The 18360-nt window shown below is 44.1% G+C and overlaps 1 protein-coding gene across 1 annotated transcript in view; it reads right to left on the bottom strand.

Annotated features, from left to right (window-relative positions):
• The window catches only part of LOC306785694 (uncharacterized protein), a gene marked incomplete at both ends in the record, with an annotated part of 40176 nt that extends 26347 nt beyond the window's left edge, over window positions 1-13829 (bottom strand). Inside the window, 2 exons of the mRNA XM_079280149.1 lie at window positions 12158-12275; window positions 13746-13829. Of these exons, the coding sequence (XP_079136275.1) occupies window positions 12158-12275; window positions 13746-13829 (202 nt within the window). The remainder of the gene's footprint in view (window positions 1-12157; window positions 12276-13745) is intronic.
• Window positions 13830-18360: the final 4531 nt, after the last annotated feature.

The raw sequence follows: 18360 nt of genomic DNA, 5'->3' as shown, positions 1-18360 counted from the left end.
GTTTTAAAGCGCTCCTAGCGATGGATATAATGTGTTACAATATGTTTACTTTTAGAAGGTTTAAACTAAAGGGAGAGTTACTGAATTTGTTGAGCACTGTGAGAGAAACCAGAGAATTTATGACACCGCCATGAAGTCCGAGAGAGGGGGATGTTGCTGAAGAGTTTCTGAGCACAGCCTTCAAGAAGGGGGGTGAATTGGTGAAGGAAGTGGCCGACTGAAGTCCGACGGGTTCAGCCAATCACTGAGCTGATCGATGGGCTAAGGAATGTGTAATATGAGACATTTCAGAGACTTTGGAGGGACAAAGAAACTGAATCCCCGGAGATAATCAGACCTCATCTGGACCATGAGGCGGACACACCAGTCTGTCGTGTGGTGTGGATGGGGCCTCTATTTCATGAAATATTACTGCTGATAGTGTAATTCAGTTTGTAACTGCATTTTATTTTGTTAGTATATTAAATTCCTTTTGATTTAAACTTCAACCAGCTGATTCGGCCCTGCTTAATGATGGAAGAAAGAGAGCAGGGCGGGGGGGAGCTGCCTCTTCTCCTCTGCATGCTTCTTCTCCTCTGGAACAAGGAGGGGGGCTTTTTCCTTCACCTTTTGTTTGAGACATTTTGAACATAACAGTATTGTGTGTGTGTGCTCATTTGCAATAGTGTTGCGTGTGTCATAGAGCAAAGGTTTGAATCTCCGGGTGAGGCACTCACGCGCTCCCCGTACAAAGAGGGAGCTCTGACACGCAGGTGGTAGCTTAAAACGTATAACTAGTTGTGTTGTGAATCGGGTTAGTCGGTGGGATATTGTGTAGCAACCTGCAGGAACAGCACCTTCCCCATCCCTGAGACTCCAGGACTCCCACACACAATGTGGCCCAACCCTGGCTTGTGTGTGGGTGAAGATAATGCGTCCCTGTGCTGGACAAGTTCAAATAAAGTATAAAGATACAGGGCTCACAAAACACTGAGAGGAGAGGTGCGTATACGGAGCCCTGACTTTGTGTCTGTTGCTAGGGCTACTTAATCAATTCTTGTATTTTGTGAAACCATAGATCTGTTTTTTATGCTTTGATGCTTGACTTAATAAATTGTTAATACTTGTAGATCGTCTACCGTCTCCCCCCCACCTCTTTCACCGCTTATGCGTTTGCAGGTATGCTGATTTGTTCTCTCAGCTTCTAGATGACAGGAGATATTTCAACTTAAAGTACAAGTTTGCTCTCTTTGATAACACCACATGGATTTGGCAGCTTAAAATGGTTCATGTGTTCATGGTCACATAAGTTGATTACATTATTGTATTATCTGGTTCTAGTGATACTCTGGAAGTGTATGTCCAGGAGACTCTTTGCTCAATTCTAAAATGTCTTTGTAACCCCTCTGTGTGTGTTTACTGTTTTCCTGCAGACGTCCAGCAGCTGTTGTTGGTTAAAGAAGAGGTTCCCTCTGAGCAGCAGGAGTGGAGCTCCAGTCTGGACCAGGAGGACCCAGAGCCCTCACACATTAAAGAAGAACAGGAGGAACTCTGCACCAGTCAGGAAGGAGAGCAGCTTCAAGGTCTGGAGGAGGCTGATGTCAAGTTCTCATTGACTCCTGTGAAGAGTGAAGATGAAGAAGAGGAAGCTCAGTCCTCACAGCTTCATCAAAGACAAACTAAACAGATGGGAACAGAAGCTGATGGAGAAGACTGTGGAGGACCAGAACCAGACAGGAACTTGGATCCAGATAGACATCCAGAACCTGATACTGATGAGAAGACTGGAGAGTCTTCTGACACTGATGAGGGTGGTGATGGGAAGAAGACCAGAGAACCTCAGTCAGGTTTAAACTATGTGAAACCTGATGAAGTCCATGTCAGTGATTCAAGATGTAGCGCTGGTGAAAAACATTTTAGATGCTCCGAGTGTGAGAAAACATTTGGCCAGAGTGGAACTCTGAACAGACACATGAGAACCCACACAGAAAAACCTTTCAGCTGCTCAGTCTGTAAGAAATCTTTTAACCAGAGTTCAACTTTACAGAACCACATGAGAACCCACACAGGAGAAAAACCTTTCAGCTGCTCAGTCTGTAAGAAATCTTTTAACCATCGTTCACATTTACAGATACACATGAGAACCCACACAGGAGAAAAGCCTTTCAGCTGCTCAGTCTGTAAGAAATCTTTTAACCATCATTCAAATTTACAGAAACACATGAGAACCCACACAGGAGAAAAACCTTTCAGCTGCTCAGTCTGTAAGAAATCTTTTAACGATCGTTCAACTTTACAGAGACACATGAGAACCCACACAGGAGAACAACCTTTCAGCTGCTCAGTCTGTAAGAAATCTTTTAACCAGCGTTCACATTTACAGAGCCACATGAGAACCCACACAGGAGAACAACCTTTCAGCTGCTCAGTCTGTAAGAAATCTTTTAACCAGCGTTCAGATTTACAGAGACACATGAGAACCCACACAGGAGAACAACCTTTCAGCTGCTCAGTCTGTAAGAAATCTTTTAACCAGCGTTCACATTTACAGAGCCACATGAGAACCCACACAGGAGAAAAGCCTTTCAGCTGCTCAGTCTGTAAGAAATCTTTTAACAATCGTTCACATTTACAAAGCCACATGAGAACCCACACAGGAAAGAAACCTTTCAGCTGCTCAGTTTGCTGTGATAGATTTGTGTGCAACAGAGATCTGAAGGTACACATGAATACCCACACAGGAAACAATCCCCTTTAGCTGTTCTGGTTGCAGTAAAGTTTCCGTTTGTGATAAAAGCTTTCAGCACGAGTCACCTCTGAAGTTACACATGATTAACCGCGGTTCAACTCCACTGATTTCAATTCAAAAAGTTATTCACTGAATGAGTGCCAACTGTACAGTTTGAAATAGTTTTGATAGTGTGTAATGATAAAAATGTTTTTACATGTCATCATATTTTCTGTGAGATATGTTGCTGTTAGAAAGTTCATTTGTCTGGATGTCTGAACACATTGACCTATTTGTTCTCGTACAAAGGTCACTTTTCTATCTTAGTCGGGACAAACAACCGACGTGTTCTTTCTGCAATCAACTGCTTCTTGTTAGACTAAACATTTCTGCCTTAGTCTCCTGTGTGTTATCTGCTCCTCTGTGCCGGCCGGTATAAATACCTTGTTTTGATTCTGCGTCTCTGGAGCATATTCACAGTTCACTGCAATACGTGGTTGTGTTCTCTGTTTGCAAACATTAAATTGACTTTTTGAAACTTTGATCATTCATCAAGACTCTGTTTTTATGTTAAACACTTTGGATAAAACTAATTTCACTCCTGAACTTTTGAAGGAAATATTCCACAACAGGTGTCACGGATCACAAACCTCACGGTTCGGATCACGGTTCAGGAGTCACGGTTTGGATCAACAAAGAAAAGGGGAGGAGCCAAATATAACTTTGCTTTCCATTTATTAATTAAAGAACTTCAAGAACACTTAAAGCAAAGAACTTTGGGCTATAGTCTTACATGAAAACAAAAATATTGAAGATGTCCAATTTGAAACAAAATTAAATCAACAAATAAAAATAATACATTCAAGAATTCTGTTAAGTTGCAAGTGCAACATGAGGTATGTTGATATCCTCGTCCTTTCATCAATACTGAAAGAAAGAAACAGCCAGTGAGCTAGCTTCCACTGTTTACACTGAACTGAACTGCTCAGCAACAACTTGGGTCTGTGTTTACTTCCTGTCAGGTTATGTCATTCAAATACACAACAATGTTTACCATTACTGTGACATTACTTTCAAAAAGATGAGAATATCTCCATTGTCTGGGGAGAGGGTCGACCTTTCTGTGGTGACTGGAATATTATTGGGCCTGTCTAGCTTCACTCTGACACTTCTGTCAGCACCTGAACCAGGTGTGTGTCTGTGTGACGCTCAGAGGGGGCGTGTCTACAGCGCATGAACCAGGTGTGTGTCTGTGTGATGCTCACAGAGGGGGCGTGTCTACAGCGCCTGAACCAGGTGTGTGTCTGTGTGATGCTCACAGAGGGGGCGTGTCTACAGCATTGTAACCAGATTTAGAAATCCTTTGTTTTCTACACCGGAGTGTCCCCGTCGCTGACATGCCCGATGTTTTGCCGTTGTCGCGTGTCTCTCTCTTTAAATAACGCCTACATACCGTAACGGTTTCGTCCACCACCCTCATCCGTCATTATATCTTACAGGGAAGACAAAATGTTTCCAAACTTGCGACTTAAATGACGCCGCGGCTTCTGACGTTCCTCCGCTCGCCATGACTTCACTGTTAAATGCTTCTAACCTGCTCCGTTCACGTGAACACACTACTGCTTTATATCTGTTCACTGACACTCTGCATTGATATTCGGGGACTTGTTACTTGAAAAGGAACAGCAACAGTCGAACTTTACACACTATGATGATTACACTGTAAAAAAAAAAATAGAAATACTGGATTGATCCGCGGTTCACGAGTGATCCGAACCGTGAGGGGTGATCCGAACCGTGAGGGGTGATCCGAACGGATCACGGATCGATCCGTGATCCGTGACACCACTAGTTTTGATGATTATATTGATGATTGATTTGATGGTAATGTGGAGGGAAAAGTCCTTCCTAGGTGCGTGTGGCAGGCCAGCACACGTGGTACTGATAGCTCTTCAGCAACACGGCACTAAAAACATTACCGAAACTGGTTTACCGTCAGAAAGGATTTTAATCCTGCTGTTGCAATTACAGTTATGCAATGGTGTACATTAATCTTTGAAATATTAAACAATTAACCCCCCCCTTGGAAAAAACTCTCCCAGTCCCAGGACAACACGACTTCCCAGGACCTCTAACTAACAGGAAAGACAAAAAACTCTTGACTGGATCCCTCCCTTATTCATTCGCGACTCCTCCCCTTTCACCTATCTCAATTTTTATTGGCTGCCTACTCTGTCTCCTCATTAAACGCCTGTCTACACATCTTGCTCTACCTGCAACAAACACATTCAATGATTGTCAGTTATTGTTTAATCCCATCTATAATAATCCTTCAAAATGAAAGTTAAACTTCGGCAACTTGGCAGAAGTTTCATGCTTCTGCATGTTTATGTTTATCTAAATTATGCATTCCCAAACCCCTTATGATTATGACTAATTATGAACCTTAATTATGAATTATTAAACACTATTATATCTACTAATCACCCCTGTTTTGCTCAAATTTCTTACAATTCCCCCCTAACCCACAGTTCACTGTGAGTTAGTTACTCGAATGTAGTAAATTACTCAAATGTACTTAAATGTTGTTAGTTACACAAATATCGTTAGTTACTCAAATGTCCCTGGAGACCTCCCCCCTACTCAATCCAGGAAGAGGCTCCCTATCTATCTAAACAGAGGCAAACAATTCATGCATACAGATAACATTTCAAGTATTTCTGTTCAGTCCGTTTCAAAATTGAGTCCGTAAAAAGAAGACAAAAAAGAAAATTGAATCCGTAAAAAAGGGAAAAATTGAGTCCGTAAAAGGAAGATAAAAAAGGAAAATTTAAAAAGGGAAAGATAGAATCCGTAACAAAGGAAAAGATCGACTGCGTTGAAAATCACTGCCTTCCATGTCTTGGGGCTGGCAGGATCAGGATACAGCCTGTAGGCTAGAGAACACATACTGAGAAGCCTTGACTGTTCTTTTACACCTGTCAAAATTACATTTCTTAATCTTTACACCCTAAAATCCCATTATAACCCATTAAACAAAAATAAAATCTCAAATTACTCATCCAGAACAATCAGTCTATTTCCCTAATTTCCAATATCTCACCGGATGTGTTAGAAGTCCATCTGAGCCTTTATCAGGTCCTTCAGGATCTCCGAGAGGATGGTCAGGAACCGCTTGTGAAGTTCCGCTATGGCACCGCTGGTGGCCTCATCTAGACTGTGGCCATCAGAAGCTCCAATTCTCCCTCATCCTCGACACATAACTGGTTGCCCTGGACTGGTATCTGGCTCATCGTTGAAGCAATAAACCCCTGTAGAAGTCCACGGATGCAAGGGAACCCACATCCACAGACGACTAGGAGGCCTACGATGACAACACACAGAGTAATTACGATTGACAAAAATGTATGTTTCCACTTGCCAAACATACTCTCCAACCAGTCGGTGAATGGATCAGCGGCACCAGAGTTCTCCGCTAGCTCTTGGCTGAGTGCTGTCAGTCCCTCCAGAGCCCTGGTCACCGATCCATCAGGAGCTGTGTTATTTGGAATGAAAGTACAGCAAGCAGTCCCAAACATCTGACAAACGCCACCTTTCTCTGCTAATATCATATCTAATGCCATTCTGTTCTGCAAGGTCATTAAACTAGTCTTCGCCAGCTGTGCATGCAGTCCTGATATGGCATCTCTGGTGAAGTTTACAAAACGCTGTTGGTTATAGTAAATGTAGTTGATCCAATCGACATTTTTATTAATCGTTACCCACCAGAAAAATGCAGATTCAAAACCGGCAGCTATCTGATTTCTGGCTTTGAATTCATCCGGCACCCCCCTTGGCACTCCTATGCCATCTATGTATACTTGGTCATCGAAGGCTCCCTTCGGCCTACCAGCATCTCTTTTGGATCTTCTGTTAGCATGTGGGTGTGGAGAGATGAGTTCTTTATATGTTACATCATTGACAGGCAAGATATAGAATGGTAATATAAGTTGCACCAATGCACATCTGCCTGTCCAATCTTTAGGCAGGATTGGATATATGGTTCCTCCTCCACACCACCACCATAAATCAGCTCTGGGTGCTGTCTGTCTTAACACACTGTTATATAGATAGTCGCTAGCATTGTGACTGTTGCTACAATTTGCTTCAATAATACTGCCTACATTGGGCCCCATAGCTGTATCTGAGACTATACAATCAAATGGACCCTCTGAAACCTTGAACAGAGGTGGGGTATTATATTCTACAGGTGGGTAATCCCAGTGCAGCCCCTGACAAGTGTGATGGAGGGGCAAAGTGTCATCAGTAAACAGAGTTAAAACTAAATTCAGGGCTTAGGGGTCTAAATCTTGAAGGAACTGGTGTTGCTAGGGGTCTAGGCCCTGAACACACAATGCAATCTGTACTTCTCTGACTTGAAGCCGTATATTGTACCCACCGGAGCCATAAATTCCCATCTGCCATCGCAGTTTCCACCCCCGGTACCTCATTCTCTGCATCAGTCGTATGTCGAACCTGGTCATCCATGATCTTTTTGGCAGGCTTAACAATGATCCTAATAAGCCCTTGTGGAGCAGGACTATCAGTAGTTGCCTTTCCCTGTACTACGTAAAGTCCTCCGTCAGTCAATTTTGGGTCTGTTAAGGTAAGTCTTAAAGGATTACATCTACCCACCCCTTTCCTACACATGTGATAAGAAGCTGGGGCATTTAACATCTTTAGTCGGTCTTTAAGACCTGGGTTGGGGTCTTTTCCTAAACCCTCGCCACCTGTGTTCATCGTTGCCCATCCCCAATCTTCACAATCACAGTTATGATACGATAACAGCTTACCATACTTATTTGTGGCGGGCCCACACTCGTCAGTTATGATGCACAAGGTCTTGGACATCCACCCGTAGATGTGTTCATACCTGGGACAGGAAACGACTTCACAGAAGTCGAACTGGACCGTTGATGTTGTACCTTCTTTGAACGTAAGAGTGAGAGTTACATTTTCATAGGTGAGTGTCGTCGGAGAAGCCTCTCTACGTGGTCTGAGATCGGTTTGATTAGTTACTGAAGCTAAATTTCGAATCCTGATGTAGTCATGCATGTGTTCTGGCTCCTGTCTGTGGTTAATTCCCCATACTAAGAGGGAAACTACTGAAATCAGGAAGAAAGTAATTACAGACTTCCATAACCTACTGAAGCTAGAGTCTCCCAATGGAAGGCCTCGCTTAAACTGTGGGGGAAACGTCATTGTCAGTACTGTCTAAACCCTCTTTTGAGGTGTCTTTAACTTCAAATTTTGCCTGTCTGATGTTCAATCCTGTCTCTGCGAGTGTCTCACTCGTTACCTTCGCTGCTGCACAGTGTGTGAGGTAGTGCCAAGTAGCTCCAGTTTTACCTTTCACCTTTACTGCATGTGAGGTTGCCAATACTACCTCCCATGGACCGGTCCACCTTGGTTCACTCCACTTGCGTTTGTGGACTTTTATCCACACCAGACTGCCTGGTGACACGACAGGAGGCGGCTTCCTTTCGTCAGCTGCTGCTTCTGCGTTTGTCACCTGAGAAAACAAAACTCGGCTCATGTTAGTTAGCGCTCTTGTGTATTCCTCAATTTCTAAAGTTAGCAAGTCTAGGCTAGGTCCATGACTACTGGTCCGTGGTGGGCCAGACATAGGCCTCCCTGTGAGTAGCTCATGTGGTGTTAAGTGTGTACTATTGTGTTCTGTATTTCTCATGGACATTAGTGCCAAAGGCAAGGCGTCTGGCCATTTGATAGATGTGGTGTGACAGATTTTAGCAATTTTCCTTTTTAAAGTTTGATTAGCTCTCTCCACTATTCCCTGAGATACTGGATGATAAACTGATCCAAACCTATGTTGGATTCCTAGACACTTTTCTACTGCTGCTAAGTGTACATTAGTAAAATGAGAGCCATTGTCTGAATGTATAACTCTCGGGAGACCATATCTCGGAACAAGTTCATTCCTGAGCCACTTTACCACTGTTGCACCATCTTCATTTCGGCAAGGTATTGCTTCAACCCATCGGGAAAACCGATCTATCATTACCAACATGTATCGCAACCCTCTCACTCTGTTGTCTGCTCCCATGTCTGTATAATCAATACAAATTTCCTGGAAAGGAGCTCGTGGTACAGGATAGCTCCCCATTGGGCACTTATACACTGGTTTGTTATTATACCCATTACAAGTTGCACAGTTTGTTACAAAGTTTTCTACCATCTCTTTAGAATATGGATGCCACCAATGTTTCTCCAACGCTGCACATGTTCGCTTTTTCGACTCGTGAGATGGACCATGTGCTTCAATCATTAGTAAGTGTACCAGCTCGGCAGGAGCAACCATTCGTCCATCATGGGACCTCCACAATCCTTCCCTGCAGGATGCTCCATGAGCTAACCACTGTGAATGCTCATATGCACCAGCTTTTTTCTGCAACAAAACAAGGTCACTTTCATCGGGGGCTTGCTGTGGCTCGTTTACACTTATTACCAACATTTGTGTGTCATTACCAATGTACCCTCCAGCTCTCTTAGCTGCAAGGTCAGCTGCGTTGTTACCCCTTGCTTCTTGATCGTCCTCCCTCGAGTGACCCCTGCACTTTATCACAGAAATTTGTGCTGGCAGCATTACAGCATCCAATAGATTCTTCAGCGCCTCATGGTGTTTGACTGGGGCTCCTGAACTCGTCAAAAACCCTCTTCTCAGCCATTGCGGTCCATCCAAGTGTACTGCACCATGAGCGTATGCAGAATCCGTGTAGATGTTTACTCTTCTGTCCTTGGCCAAAGTAAGGGCTCGAGTTAGCCCTATCACTTCTGCCAGTTGAGCTGAAGCAGGTTGAGGAATGATTGCTGCTTCTGCCTCCACCAATGTCCCATCAGGTAGTTGCTCCACTACCGCGTATGAAGCCACATTACCTGTTGGTCCTCGGTAACAACAGCCGTCACAAAAGAGTGTCATCTCTGCATCTGGATCTTTTTCTCCTTCCAAGTCTGATCTTAACTTGGTCTCCTTTCCAGCCATTTCTGCACAGTCGTGGGTGCCTTCATCATTTGGCAATCCAGTTGCCATATTTACTCCCTGTGAGGTGAAGGATAAGTGGGGCTGTGTCAATGTGTCTGATACCCTAGCTCCTCTTGTAGCTGTTAGAGTAAAGGCTTGAGTCTCTAGATAGGCGACTACACCATGCTGTGTGTGTATTTTCAATGGGTGGCACATAACTATATATGCTGTCTTTTGGACAGCCCTGACTATTGCTGCCAAATGTCTGGTGCAACCTACCTGTCCTAGCTCTATGGGGTCTAGTTTAGAACTATGGTAAGTCAAAACTGCTCTTCCCTCTCTCCTCATCTGATATAAGACTGCGTTTACTACCCCCTGCTTTTCCCCTATATCTAAATGGAAGTCAGATCCATAATCTGGGACTGCTAATGCGGCTGCCTGAGTCAGACACTGCTTGGTCTTGATGAATGCTTCCTCTCCTTCAATTGTCCAGATCAATTCTGCCTTCAGGTTTCGGTTACCCACTTTAGTCAGCATGTCACGCAGAGGCTGAGTGAGGTTGACATAGTCTGGCACATAGCTTCGGCTGTAACCAGTCAATCCCAGAAATCCAAGCATTTCTTGGACAATTTTGGGTTTGGGGTAGGTCAATGCCGCTGATTTCTGTTCAGGTGAAATCTTTTTCTTGTTTCCTGAGAGTACTCTTCCCAGGAATGTCACCTGTCTTCTCCCAATTTGAGTCTTCTGTTTTTTGATCTTGTAGCCGCGCTCTGCTACTCTCCTTAGCACAGCTCCAGTTGCTGCCAGGCAACTTTCTGCTGATGGCGCTGCCAACAGTAGATCGTCAACATACTGTATTAGGGTCACTCCTTCTGGCAGTTTCAAATTCTTCAAATCGTCTTTCAATGCTGCATTGAATATGCCGGGGCTGTCTTTGAACCCTTGAGGCATTCGGTTGTAAGTATATCTGTGTCCCTGAAATGTGAATGCAAACATCTCTTGACTGGCAGGATCAAGTGGCAGACAAAAGAATGCGTTTGCCAGATCCAGTACTGTGAAATACTGGTGTTGTGGGCTTATGTTCTGTAGTGCCACATATGGGTTGGGCACTGCAATTCCTTTCGTCTTTGTGGCTTGATTTACTTCTCTTAAATCATGTACCATCCTCCAACCTTTTCCTCCAGCTTTGGGAACTGGCAATATGGGCGTGTTCCAATGAGATTCTGCTGATCTCAACACTCCTGCTTCAAGCAGGCCATGAATGGTGGCTGTTATCCCTTCCACAGCTTCTTTGCGAAGACGATATTGTGGTTTCCACACCGATGGCTGTCCAGATTTCTTTTCTATGGTTACCAAATGGTGTGGAGTGCAGCCGACATCATAGTCGCCTTTTGCCCACAGATGTTCTGGCATTTCATTCAACAAGTCTTCTGCTGCGGGGTGGTCAGTCAACTCACGGCCGTGATGTCTTTCCAATTCCTGCCTCTCCGATACTCCATTCTCCCTGCTGCAATGTGCTATTTTCCAGATTGTCTTGTCTGGACTGTGATGAAGTAGCGGTGAGGCAGTGGAACACCAGTCTGTTATTTCCTGGGCTCTCTTCATCATCGGTCCTAGTGAGCGGGCCTCCTGCCCTGCTGCTATGGCTAACGTGACATGGGGTTCACTCTCATGGTGCAGTTCATACCATTGTGCTTGAGTTTCAGTGAGTTCACAGTGTGCTGCAACTCCTTCTGCACCCACAAAGATGTCTGTGATCCTGATCATCTCTTGCACTCCTTCTCGTTCTTCCTCCCATGCGTCAGCATATTCTTCGTCAGGTGTCCTCAAGTAATTATAGGTGCAATGGAATGGGTCAATAGGGGAACCATATGCTCCCTGGCTGTTGATCCATGGCTTCCAGTCTTGGTATGTTTTGTTGACACACGGCTGTTCTCTCTCTCCTGCCACCAGCCTGGTCCAAAACACTTCAGTCTTTTCTTCTGCTTGTTCAGAATTTGTCATGAAGAGAATTCTTCCCCCATGTGTCTGCCATGGAGTCAGTGGTTGACCTTTGAATGTAATTCTAAGTCCGTCTGCTGAACATTGTATTTCAGCTCCAACCTTTGTCATCAAATCTCTTCCCATTAAGTTGACAGGGCATTTGGGAGAGTACAGGAATTGATGAAGCAAACATTGTCTTCCTAGTGTAGTTTCCAATGGTGTTGTGAATCTCTGCACCTCTGTTTTTCCAGAATATCCAACCGTTCTCATCGTTTTATCCGAGAGTGGGGGTGTTTTCCCATTTAGGTTTCGTAAGCATGAGGCTGCGGCACCAGAGTCAACCATCATCTCTGTGTCAACTCCGGCAACGCTACAGGTCACCATTGGTTCTGTCTGAGCCCTGTAAACCACCCATGCTTCTGGATCTTCTGGGCCTCCTCAGTACTCACTCTGTTGGTGAGCCTCCTCCCATTGTCCTTGTGACCTCATGGGCATCTGTTGGCGGTGAGGTCCCATGATGGGAGGTGCAGGTGGTCCTGGCGGACCTGGTCTTGGGTACTGCTGCCGCTGGGGTGAGAATGGAGCCTGTCGTGGTGACGCACTGATCTGCATTCCTCCTCCCATTTGCCTTGGGCAGTCTCGGGCCCAATGGCCCCATCTGCCACAGGTGTAGCATTCACCAAACCTGTCAGGGTTTTCTCTGTTTCCTGGTTGGCTATATCCGCCTGCTTGGTAAGCTCTGCCTCTTCCATATTCTCTGCCTCTGTTGGATGCACGTGCACGTCCTCTGCCTCTATAGGGCGGAGGCTGGTAGTACTCCACCATGGGGGCTGGCTCTGCTGGAGTTGGTGGCTGCTGGGCTTCTGCTGCTATCATCTGTTTCTTGTCCTGAAGTTTTCTATTGAGTTCTCTGTCAGCCTCTTTTATTTGAAGTTTCAACAGTCGCTGCGTCATTCTCTTTATGTCATCTTCTCCACTTGTCTCCTCCGCTAGATGCCTTTGGGTGTAGTGAGTAAGGTGTTCTCTCCACATGGCATCAGTCATGTTACTCAATCCCACTACTCCACGCAGTGCTGTTCGTACTGTTGGGGGCAGGCCCTGCTGTACAGTGTGCCGCCATACAACAGTGGTGGCCTCATCGCTGTCATGTCTCCCTCCTGTGGCCATAAACCACTCTACTTCAGCTCTTTTCAGATACTGATGTGTCTCTTCCTCTGATTTTATCTTCAGTCCAGAAAGAGAGTTCATATTGGGTTTTGTGGCCCAGATGCCCCTCATTGCTGACCAGAAAACTCCTCGGAAGTTGTCAAATGAGGTTTCATCCCCCCTATTGGTCGTTCCTGTACTTACTTCCAAAATATTCAGTTGGGCTGTTCCTTCTGTTCGGATTATCATGGCACGGATGTCTCCCAATGCCAATTTATCAGCTGCTGTGAGTTTTTCAAAGACACGAATCCACGGATTGGCTCCACCGGCCAGCGGTGGCAACGCCTTTTCCAGTGCGTCCATGTCTCGATGTCCCCATGGCACAAACTCAGCTTGTCCGTTGGATTTTACCAGCAGGGGGTACTGTTGGGTATGGGCTAATGGTGTCATCTCACCTCTTACAGGATAGATATGATCTCCATAACGCTCTGGTTGTCTCCTGTTCCTTCTGGATCGTCTGGCAGGTGAGCGACCTCCATCTTCTCCTTCTACTCTCTTTCTTCTGTCCTCATCAGTGTCTTCATCGCCACTGGTGATTGCTGTCCGTCTGTTCTCAGGGGTGAGGAACAAGTAACCTTTTGCTTTATACTCACCCATCCTCAGATTCCCTTCCTTTTCCTCTTCACTTTTTTCCCGTCTTCCTTTCTTGTCTGATGTCAATTCTTGATGGTTTCTAAACCACTCTTGTTCCCAGATAAGTTGTTTGTCATGACGTTGTTCCCGGGGCAACATCTCTGGAGCTTGGATATCACCGAAGGGCCCTGAGGTCTCTCCTTCAGCTCTGCCCCCCTTTGCCCCTTGCTGGTCATGGCAACTCTCTGGAGTACTTACCGTCACTCCTGTACTGTCAGTCTGTGAGCTGATGTCTTCAAGCTCGTTCCCAGACCTGCTTCCCTCTTCACTCTCCTCTTCCATATCCAATGTTCCCCCTTTGACTCTGTAGACAGGTGCTTGGATCGAGGGATAGATTGTTCTCTTCACTTTCACATATGGCGGGGGAGGTGAGGAAAGCCCAGTCTGTCCATGTGCTTCTGTCAGCACTGACGGGTATACTGCTGTGTTGCCAGGGGTGTCAGGTCTGGTAGTGGTGGTGGATTTGAAGCCAGTCTCCTTCAGGACCTCAGGTAGTCCTACTGCATCTGGAAGGGTGTTCGGGTCGACCGCTTTCCAGTACGTGAGCAGACGCTTGGTATCTGCACACCTCTTTTCTTCCATATTGCGGGCCCTGCTCCTACCTAATTTGTTCAGGCGACTGGCTCCCACATGATCTGCAACAGCGTTGTTCCTAGCCTTCGCAGCTTCTCTCCACACTTTGCATCTGTGTTCAGCCGTGGGTGCCGTCACCGTTGGAAACCACCCGTTCCTCTGCCACTTCTTCAGATATTTTCTCATCCTCTCCCATTCCTTTCCCCTCTCTTTGGGCACCGTTTGGTCCTCCATCCTTTCTCTGGCTCTGCCCAACATTTCCTGAGCAGTTAAGACGGCCATTCTATCTCCTAGGTGAGCTCAACGTTCACACACCCGTCGTAGCACCGTCCGCGTCAAAGTCGATTCTTCGGAACTGTGTAAATTAGTAAATGTACCAAAATTAGTCAAGACGGGATACGTGAAGAAATTTTGAACCAAAATTGAACCTAGAACTCTCAAACAAATGCAACACCTAAATCAGAATCAAAATCAGATCCTAATTCGAATTCAAAAGGTTTAAAATCAAAATTACGCTTAAATTAAAAAATCAATAATTAATCAAAAAATCAATAATTAATCAATAAAAAATCAATTAAGATTAAGATTCCAAATCAAATGTAAAATCGAAATTAAAATGAAATTAAAAGTTAATAATTAATCAATTACTAAAAGCAATAAAAAATCAATTAAGATTACGATTCCAAATCAAAGTTAAATGGTTTAAAATCGAAATTAAAATTAACTAAAACTAATCAATTTACAAAAAGCAATTAAAAAATTATCAATATCAAAATCCAAATAGCTCAAAATCAGAATTAGAATTAAATAAAAAATGAATAATTAATCAATTAAAAAAGCAATTAAGAATTATCAATATCAAAATCTAAATTCAATAACTGTATTCAAAACATTCAAACAGCAAAGCCAATGTAAGTCAAACTACAATTACAATCCACACTGCAATCATTGACACCTCAGCAACACCACACAGCACAATAATAATCACATTTACTACTGAATCACTATTAAGTTCAAGAATTGAAGGAGCACAACTGAAACCATTGATCTTTGTTAAAATGCTGAATTAAAACCAAAGTCAACAACTAAAGTTATAATGCTTAATTAAAACTAAAGTCAGGATGTAAGCACAAAGGTCATAGACAATGAATTTCTAAGACTGTTTTGTGTAATTTATCTAGGAAGCCACTGGGTGGCATAAAACTATGCTGTGATTGTCTCTCTAAGTCACCAGATGTCAGCCTCTTTTAGTACTAATGTAATGACAGATTCAAAACACTAGGTTTAATATTATTATTATCATTAACTAGCAGTTACTCCTCCTGGTCACTAGTTGGTGGAGTTGCTTTCTGGCGTTTTCTTCTTCTACGTTTTATCTACCTTCCTGTTTACATTCAGCCTTTGCCAGCGAATATACTACGTAAATGCTAACGGAATATGCTAACGGAATGCTAACAGCAAAAACGGAGCTTCTAATGGAGCATACGCACACACAAGTTTCACCAAAATCCCACACTTTATTTTCACTCATACGCCTTCTGTCTCCTCTCACACTCCAGCAGTTATTTTCTTTACGAGCACTTTTATTTTTCATACACAGTACAATAAACCCGGAGCTACGTCGTAGCCAACGTTAGCTCCTCACACAGCTACCACAGGTCATGCAACGGTATTCATCATGTTAAACGTATTTCCACGCTGCTAAAACACAGACTAGTCACACGTATTATTGGACTTATTTATTCATCAGTTTAAACGTATTTCCACACTGCTAAAACACAGACTAGTCACATGTATTATTGTTTTATTACCTTAAACCTCCGGTTAACAGGCTTTTAGCTTCTCCAGACCCGGGTTCACTGTTACGTATATGAAACGCGAGTTATTCACTGCCAACGCCACAAACCACTCACCCAGTCCGCCTAGCTTCACCAAAAGTCTTTATTCTACGTCTTCTGAATCAACCACACGACCCACTAATTATACATTCACAGCCAAAACAAGCGAGTGTGTCTTTCCTGAAGCCACAGCCTCAGAAGCTAACTCCCGCTAGCCTAGCTCTCTAAGCAGCTTATGCGACGAGACCCGATACTCGTGGACAAAGCCCACAAAGGATTGCACACCTAAGCCCCTCAAAGCCACAATATCTCAGTTCGCCTCGCTACATAACTGCTTTAAACTAGCTATCTGCAGGCCTAACAATACTTATGTTGGGCCGAAGGAGACTCCCAGCATGAGCAAAGCAGTTCGCCTGTTCCACAGCTTGTTTGGTTCCAATGTGGTGATTTAATTACACAGCGCTGTCAGCCTTTAATTGATTCTTAGGATCCTCTGTATACACCGGACTTGTCCCTTTAATGCATGCTACAAATATACTCTCATTGCAAACTGCAGCTAGCTCAGCTCAAAACGGCCTGCTCCACGTGCCTTTTTTTTCACACCTCTGCCTCACAGAACAAAGGCACGTTAGCAGGGCTAACACCGGTCGGCTACACCTCCACTAAGAATCCTATATCTACCTAGACAGACTTCGTTAGGTGCTGTTCTTACCTTGTATTGGCGCCTTGGAGGTGTAGGTGACCGATGCCGTCCAGCATCCGTGTCTCGTCCCGCAAGCTGTTCTCCTGGCTAGCTCGCCAAATTTGTGGAGGGAAAAGTCCTTCCTAGGTGCGTGTGGCAGGCCAGCACACGTGGTACTGATAGCTCTTCAGCAACACGGCACTAAAAACATTACCGAAACTGGTTTACCGTCAGAAAGGATTTTAATCCTGCTGTTGCAATTACAGTTATGCAATGGTGTACATTAATCTTTGAAATATTAAACAATTAACCCCCCCCTTGGAAAAAACTCTCCCAGTCCCAGGACAACACGACTTCCCAGGACCTCTAACTAACAGGAAAGACAAAAAACTCTTGACTGGATCCCTCCCTTATTCATTCGCGACTCCTCCCCTTTCACCTATCTCAATTTTTATTGGCTGCCTACTCTGTCTCCTCATTAAACGCCTGTCTACACATCTTGCTCTACCTGCAACAAACACATTCAATGATTGTCAGTTATTGTTTAATCCCATCTATAATAATCCTTCAAAATGAAAGTTAAACTTCGGCAACTTGGCAGAAGTTTCATGCTTCTGCATGTTTATGTTTATCTAAATTATGCATTCCCAAACCCCTTATGATTATGACTAATTATGAACCTTAATTATGAATTATTAAACACTATTATATCTACTAATCACCCCTGTTTTGCTCAAATTTCTTACAGTAATGTAAGACAAGAGGGCTTTTGTTGGGTCACATCCAAGTCTAACGAGGGACCCTGAGTACACACTGCGTCATCTTTAACACTGCATTGTGAGCTTATTTGTTTTGGTTAATGTCAAGTCTTAATTTAGTGACGATAGCTGCCAAATATATGTAGACGAGCAACGAATACTTCCCACTGAAATGCAGTGAGGTAGAGTCAAGGAGCATAATATGGATATTCTCAAGAGAAGCACCTCAGAGTTTCCACCACTGAACAGTGAAGAATGAGCTGAGGCACAATGAAAACCACTATTGCAGCTACAACTACTGCTGGATCATCATTCCACATCTACAGTCATAAGATTTATGGTTGAAAAGTTAAGATAAACTATATGAGGTAAAATTAGCTTACTTTACACAATAAGGGGAAGCTCAGCGCTTTGAGGATTACCTGAGCCAATCTGCTGCTTTCTCTGCACTGAGGGAGTCTGCTGAGGTTTCAGGACCTTATAAAGCTGCCCTACAGATGCCTCAGTTTGCCATTGCACCAGTCTGGCACTGCTGAGTAGATCCAGAATACACAGAAAGGACTTTGTCTCCCAGATTGCCTGTGAATCACTTTGCATCAGCCAGGAGGAGATGGAGGAAACTGAACATCTGGTGGATGCGAGGTAATCCGAGCCCAAATATGCAACTTCACACGTCAATCTCAAAGATAATGATCTACTGGGTAGTGCGTCCTCATTTCTCTTCGTGCTCACCTGACTGGGCAGTAAGAAGAATGGATAAAGTAACATTTATTTTGCATGTACAGATCAGACTTGTTGAAATAAACCAAAACAGCTTCTGAACCTTAAGTGGACAGACAACAGGTCCTACAGTCTAATATATTGTTCAGTTATAATGCTGCCTGATGGTTTGGACATTAGCAGTGGGGATAAGAGCTTTAAAATATTTCTAGACATCATCACGTATTCAGGTGATTTGGTAA

The sequence above is a fragment of the Melanostigma gelatinosum genome (assembly GCF_949748355.1).
Source record: "Melanostigma gelatinosum genome assembly, chromosome: 12".
Taxonomy (NCBI): Eukaryota; Metazoa; Chordata; class Actinopteri; order Perciformes; family Zoarcidae; genus Melanostigma; species Melanostigma gelatinosum.
Note: the sequence above shows the minus strand (reverse complement) of the source record. Positions and strands in the feature narration are given on the sequence as shown.